Consider the following 7,068-nt stretch of genomic DNA (forward strand, 5'->3'; position numbering starts at 1 on the left):
TCCTGATCTACACTCACTATACTGACAGGTTTCAGAGTAACAGCCGTGTTAGTCTGTATTCGCAAAAAGAAAAGGAGTAATTGTGGCACCTTAGAGACTAACCAATTTATTTGAGCATGAGCTTTCGTGAGCTACAGTGAGCTGTAGCTCACGAAAGCTCATGCTCAAATAAATTGGTTAGTCTCTAAGGTGCCACAATTACTCCTTTTCTTTTTACTCACTATACTATTCAATATTTAATATACTTTTATCATGTTCATTGCCTTTCTATGGTAACAATCCCAGTCTTTTCAATTTCCCTTCACAGAAGAGTTTTTTCAGGCCCTTTGATCATTTTCATCACTGAATCCTCTTTTCTTCGTCTCTTCTCTGAACCCCTTCCATTTCTGGAATCTCCTGCGATGAGGTAATCAGTACTGCATGCAGCCTCCAGAGGAGGCTACACGAATAATTTATATGAAGGCATTATATTGTATTGTATGAAGGTTCTTCTGTCATCCTCATAACTGTAGTATCTGAGCACCTGCCAGCAGTGCATTAAGTGATGTGACTACCCCTCTGTCACATGTGGTTTGTTCTTTATCTCATCCTCTCCCCAGGGGGTGATGTGTGTTAGCACTAGAGTGTTTTGTTTTGGTAGGGGTTTGTTTGTTTGTTTGTTTGTCTGGCCAATGGGAGCTGCGGAGCCAGCACTCAGGGGGGCACCTGCAAGCGGGGGTAGCCTGCAGAGCCCCCCGGGCCACCCCTCCACCTAGGAGCCAGAGGGACATGCTGGCCACTTCCCGGGAGTCACACAGAGCCAGGCATGGAGCCTGCCTGCCTTGCTGGCACTGCGGCCAACTGGACTTTTAGCAGCCCAGTCAGCTGTGCTGACTGGAGCCACCAGGGTCCCTTTTCAACCAAGTGTTCCGGTCGAAAACCAGACACCTGACAACCCTATTCATCCCCTGCACAGAGACACTTTATCCTGCTTGCAGAGTGCTCTGTTGTGTCAGAGGCGCAATGCTGCCAACCACTAGGCTTTAAGCTCTTTTTGGTGCCCAGGCCCTGGAACACCTAGACCAGTGGTTGTCAACCTATTTATCATTGTGGGCTGCATATATAGTTCTTTCTGTGTTATGTGGGTCGCATCCACACAATATATATACTTACCTGTACATCTACAAAAATAATACGATTTAGTATTATTATGACAGCACTACGATTAAAATCAACATAGTATCTTTCATTTCACCACTTGCAAATGTCTACCAAGAGCATTTTAAATTAGCAAACTAAGTGTTAAAATTAATTCATTTACTGTAACGGTGGCATGGCACAGTGTATTGCCACCTTCACTTCCACACTGCTACTGGCAGTAGCGTGGCTGAGCTGAGTACCCGGAGAGCATGGCTGTAGAGCTTGCCTGCAAAGATGGGGAGCCCTGCCCCATGTGGGCTGCCCCCTCAGCCAGGGACTGTCCCCTATGCACCCAGCCCCTCCACCCAGGGACTGCCCCCCAGCATCCAGACCCCCCAACACTGGGCTGGCACATGTGCCTGTCCAGAGCAGAATGGCCCCTCCAGGAACTGCCCCCAGCACCCAGTCCCCACAAGGACAGCCCCCCAGCACTCAATCCTCCCATCCAGGGACTGTGCCCCAGTATCTAGGCCCCCCCCGGGACTGCCACCAGTCCCCCCGCCTAGAGCCTGTCCCAGATGTACAGGCTGCACTCCCTCCCTGCAGCCCTATCTCCCTGCACCCCCCTCCCCATACCCGGTGGTCTCCTACCGTGACTGCAGGTAGCTCTGCCTTGCAGCCTGCCTGTCGCTGCAGTCCTAGTGCCAGGGAGCCCGGTCTAGCCAGGATCACTGGACCCATGATCCTGTAGGGACAGGGGGCGCTGAGCACCGTGGCCTCCTGCAGATGCTGCTGGGCCCGACCCTGCTGGGAGTGGGGGGGGGGGGGGCGGATGCTGCTGGGCCTGATCCTGGCAGAGGAGCTGATGTCGGTGGGCCCAATCCTGCACTACCCCATTTTTGCACGCACACGCAGCCCGCTGGCTCTGCGACCAGGACAGGTGCCCCTCCTGCCCTAGTTATGGCCCTGAGGACGTCACATGGGCCGTAGCTGTGCTGACTGGGTCACAAGTGGCCTGCGGGCCAAAAACCACTGACCTAGACGATAAGGCCCAAGCCCATGTCCGGGACTGGCAATTCCATAGGGAGCCAGGGTAGGGCGGAGGCCAGGCCTGGTGTGCTTGTGGTGGCTCATGTTGCCGGGGTGATGCACTGCAGCATCTTGCCCTCTGTCGGACGCCGGTCCCGCCCTTTGTCACTCTTGCCTGCCTTGGTTTTCCCACCAGTTTTGTGTGGCCCTTGGGCTGCTTCTCTCTGAGGAGCCACGGTCACCGGCCCTGAGCACTGGGGCAGGCCCGGGGGGCAGAGGGAGCCTGGCTCTGAGTGGTGGGCCAGGCCAGGGGTGGTGGGGCAGCAGGACCTGGGCCCTGAACAGTGGGGAACGCCTGAGGGAAGTAGGAGCCCGGCCCTCAGCACTGGGGCAGGCCCGGGGGGCAGCAGGAGCCTGGCCGTGGGGCAGGCCCAGGGGGCAGCAGGAGCCCGGCCCTGAGCCGTGGGGCAGACGAGGGGAAGGAGGCGGGAGTGGGGGTCTGAAGAGACAGAGACCCAGGGGGCGGGGCCGGGCCTGGCCCGCTCCACGGAGCCTCGCCCACCAGTGGGTGGGCGGAAAGAACTACATTTCCCGTCATGCCCCTGCCCCGCCCAGGCCCGGAGCCCCGCATCCGCTGCCGGGTCAGGGGTCAGGTCCATGGCGGCGCCCAGCCGGAGGTCGGTGGCGCCGCCATGCTGCCCGCGCTGAGCCGCTGCCGGGCCCTGCTGGGCCGCTGCCGGCCGCTGCCGGTGCCGGCCCGGGGCCGCAAGTCCCGCCACGACCCGCCCGCCAAGTCCAAGGCCGGGAGGCTGAAGGTGCCGCCGCCCGTGGACCCGGCCGAGCTGCTGGTGGTGAGCGAGCGCTACCGGCAGTACCGACTCGTGCTGCAGGCGCTCAGGTCTGTCCCGTGTCCGCCGGCGCGGCGCGGCCCTTGCAGATTTCCCCGTGGGGCCGGGGCCGGGGCGGGTTTCTTTTCCCCAGGCCCCCTGCCTGGAGCCCGGGAGCGCTGGGAAGCGGAGGGCAGCCTCGCGCGTCCCCCGGTCCTGATTTTACTGGGACAGTCCTGATGTGCGGGGCTTTTAATTATAGCGGGGCCTGTCCCCCGTCCGTCCGTCCCCGCCGCCTGTCCTGATTTTTCACACTTGCCCTGCGGTCACTGTGCCCTGCCCGGGGCTGGGGAGCCGGGGCGGTCTCTTAACGCGCCCGCTCTCGCCTCTGCGTGTGCCCAGCAAGCAGTGAGAGCGGAGGTCCCGAGCGGGGGTGTGTAGATGTTCATCCAGAACAGCCGCTCCGGGTCCCGGAGAGGAGTCGAGAAGCGCCAAGGAGTCCAGAAGCCAAGGAGTTGGGCGCCAGGACTTCTACTGCAGAGAGCAGCGGGCGGGCATGTGTACAGGGCCGGCCTGTGCGCTGCCTTGCTGAGAGGACCCTTGGAAACCTTAGCAGGAGTGTGAGGGCGGGGAAAGCCTTAGAAGTGTTCAGAATCCCAGGTTTTAAGGAAAACCGCCTCCCCCCCCCCCAACGTTTGGAAAGGGAAATGGCACCGTCGGGTGACTGCCTGGAAGTCGTCAAATCAAGCTGACCGTGTCCCTTTGGCGTGGTGTCAGGGCCCAGTGGCGTGTGAGGGCCGCTAGCTGGTGAGAGACCTGCCTTAGAATCCATCTCCCAGGACAGAAGCATTGGTAATCCGGGGGAAAGCAATGTTGATGTGACTGTGCCGTGCTTAGAGCCTTTCTCTCCTCTCTCCCAGGGTGGAGTTCAAGCAAGAGGTGTTGCGGAAGCAGCATGAGGAGCGCCTTGATAGAGAGAGTGGGGAGGAGGTGATGGAGGAGCACCGGAAGCTGATGGCCTGGAACAACGCTGAGAATGAGCGGCTGCGGAAGAAGAGGTGAGACGTGGCCCTCAGGCCTGCGGCAGGAAGGGTTTGGGGTGCCGCTTCAGTGCAATGAAACCATGTGAGATGCCAGAGGTACGCAGGGAGTCTGTGATCCATCCCCCTCCCCCACTAAGGGGTCTTAGGGAGCCTTCTCTGGTCTGTGATTCAGAGAGCATGTGGATTTATAGATTCTTAGATGCTGGTCCCTTCTGGCCTTAGAGTGTGATTGTCTTGTCTGACCTCTTGTATAGCACAGTTCATAGAACTTCCCCGAAATAACTTCTACAGCAGATCTTTTAGAAAAATATCCATCTTGATTTAAAAATTGTCCATGATGGAGAATCCACCACAATGCTTGGTAAGTTGTTCCAATGGTTAATTACCCTTACAGTGAAAAATGTGTGCCTTATTTCCAGTCTGAATTTGTCTAGCTTCAACTTCCAGCCATTGGATCGTGTTAACACCTTTCTCTGCTAGACTGAAGTGCCCTTTATTAAATATTTGTTTAGCCCATCTTAACTAATTAGCCTCTCAAGTTGGATGTTACCATACAAACTGTATCTGTGTGTGTGTGTATATATGTATGTGTGTGTGTGTATATAATATATATATATATATAAAAATAAAATCTTACTCTATGTTCCATTCTGTGCATCCGATGAAGTGGGCTGTAGCCCACGAAAGCTTATGCTCTAATAAATTTGTTAGTCTCTAAGGTGCCACAAGTCCTCCTGTTCTTTTTGCAGCTACAGACTAACATGGCTGCTCCTCTGAAACCTGATACTTATAGTTGGTAATCAAGTCACAAGCTTGGTAAACTGATTGATTGTTTCTTTAAAATATGACTTCTGAGGTAGGCTAATGGTTTCTGGAGCCCTCTACCTCTAGCTTAAATCCAGTTCAGCCCTCTGTACATAATGCGTGTCTCCTTTAATGGTTAGATCATAGAGACTGAACTGTATCCTCCCCTTTTTTATTGTGGACAGTATTATGGTTACATTTGAGGACACTTTTAAATAGGGGCTCAAAACCTTTATTTTGTAATAATCTCATTGAAATGGCAAAAACCAAACCACAGATTATAAACTCTCAGCATGATCTGAATTTTTCATGGTGGCTTGATGAAAAAAGAATTGATACGGGGAATGCAAATGTAAAAATCACCCCTTTCAGTGACTTCTTTTTCCTTCACTGAATTCTCTCTTCTTTTGTACCCCATTGCATTAGTTATGCTACATATGTATGAGAGGAATTTTCATTGTCGTTGCCCAAGCTGTCCCTGTTCTGTGAATAGCTAGGACTTCAAGCCCCATATCTGTCATGCTGAACCTTTCACCACCCCATCATCTTCTGCTAGGCATGCTAGCACCTTGCTTCACCATCCTCATCCCATGGGAGAGGGGGAGGTTTCACCTGAACATTTAACACTTCCCTGCGAGGCTGCTGTGCTGTGCCTTCCGTTGTCCTGAGGAGGTCTCACCAGTACCCCATTTCTCTTGTGCTCATGTGACAGGGAGGAGCGACTCAGAAGAGAGGAGGAAGAATTGCAGGACCGTAAGTTACAAGGAGCCCTCAACCATGCCAGGTTAATGGAGGATTTTCTTAAGCAGAAGGAGAGAGAGGTTCTACAGTTGCAGGTATGGAAGGCTTGGGTTTGAGGGCAGTGATCATTGGGTTGAGGTGACTTTGTGAACCCCTCAAATTGTAACCTGCTGTCACCCGCTATTCTGTTTGGTATCCATGGGTTGGGAGTTCTGTGGAGGCACCAGGCTTACACCCTGGAGAGGGGAGAAGGGGCTTATATTGCTCTGTGGCAAACTCCTGCCTTCCCAGCTGCCTCAAGGAGCAGCCTTGATGATCTTGGGGTGCAATAAGGATGTCCTGCCTGAGACCTTTGAGAGCAGGTTGGGGAATAAATTTGGGTGGGAGATGGGGATTCATGTTTTTCCAGGGTTTCCTCAGTAAGAATATTACAGTTCCAAGCTCTCCTTTGCTCCTGATGAGTCCTGAGCCCCTCTTGAGGTGTAATGGGAATCTTTGTTGCAGTCTCCAGGCTTTGTCTTCCTGAATGAGGGTTGAGATCCTCAGGGCTGCTGGAAGAGCCATTCCAGGCCCCATAAACAAAGTTAAGGGAGAAGCTGCCCTGTGGGGTAGGAACTGTGCATGCTCCGTTGCATTTGAAGTGAGATTGGTGTTTGGGTGAGAAGCTAAAGGAGAATTTTTGGGGGTGCTAATCCCTCTCCAGTTCATGCCTGTTTCATCAGCTGCACCCCTGGCATCAGATCAGGGCAAGTGGACAATGTCGGAGTGCAGAGCCCCAACCCCTCTGTGCTGAAACATAGTCTCATTCCCTGTTCTGTGTCTAATCAGCTGCCTCGGTGGGCACAAATGGTGCACACACTGACAATTGACTTCCCCCTTTAATTGATTTTAGGAGGAAGCCAGAAATTTTATCACCCCTGAAAACCTGGATGAGCGAATTGAAGAGTGCCTGGATAACCCTCGCAACTACAACTTCGCCATCGATAAAGAGGGGCGCATCGTCAAGCAGAGCATGCTGTCCTAGAGGTTCTCTTGATCGGGACAATTCAGTTGGGAGACTTTCCTATGGCTTCCATCCAGATGCTGTGCTCAGGGCAGGAGCAAGAGGAAAGGAGCATCATGCGTACAAGTCGACCATGGAATTTCATTTTGACAAACAGCCCTTTGGTGCCAGTCACAATTCCTGCCTTGAAAGGCTGTCACCTGCTTCGTAGCTCATGTCCCTTTGCTTTGGGACAAATTGCTGTTGTCTCCGAAATAAAGGAATGTGTTTTTTACAGCACTGTAGTTCTTAATTTCTTAGGCACAGTAGTTCAGAAGTATTAGTTGAATATATCTATGAGCTTATATAGCTTCCATCACTGCAGTGTCCGAGTGCACAGTCAAGCCTTTGCCAGTTCAAGATTATTCCCTGAAAAATATTCCAAGGATTTGTGCTCCGGTAGGTTTTTTCCATCACTGGATGCTTAGTCATGGGCCTTCTATCACTTTCTTAATATGTTTTC

At 53.2% G+C, this 7,068-nt stretch overlaps 1 protein-coding gene across 1 annotated transcript; it reads left to right on the forward strand.

The window, feature by feature from the left end:
• Positions 1–2,744: 2,744 nt before the first annotated feature.
• On the forward strand, positions 2,745–6,842 carry MRPS26 (mitochondrial ribosomal protein S26; the record flags this gene model as incomplete). Its single annotated transcript, XM_084626792.1, has 4 exons — positions 2,745–3,046; positions 3,896–4,033; positions 5,535–5,658; positions 6,456–6,842. 4 exons carry the CDS (start codon positions 2,745–2,747, stop codon positions 6,585–6,587), a joined length of 696 nt encoding a protein of 231 aa, XP_084482918.1. The 3' UTR covers positions 6,588–6,842.
• Positions 6,843–7,068: the final 226 nt, after the last annotated feature.

This window comes from Lepidochelys olivacea (assembly GCF_965140295.1).
Source record: "Lepidochelys olivacea isolate rLepOli2 genome assembly, chromosome: 4".
In the NCBI taxonomy this organism is placed as follows: domain Eukaryota; kingdom Metazoa; phylum Chordata; order Testudines; family Cheloniidae; genus Lepidochelys; species Lepidochelys olivacea.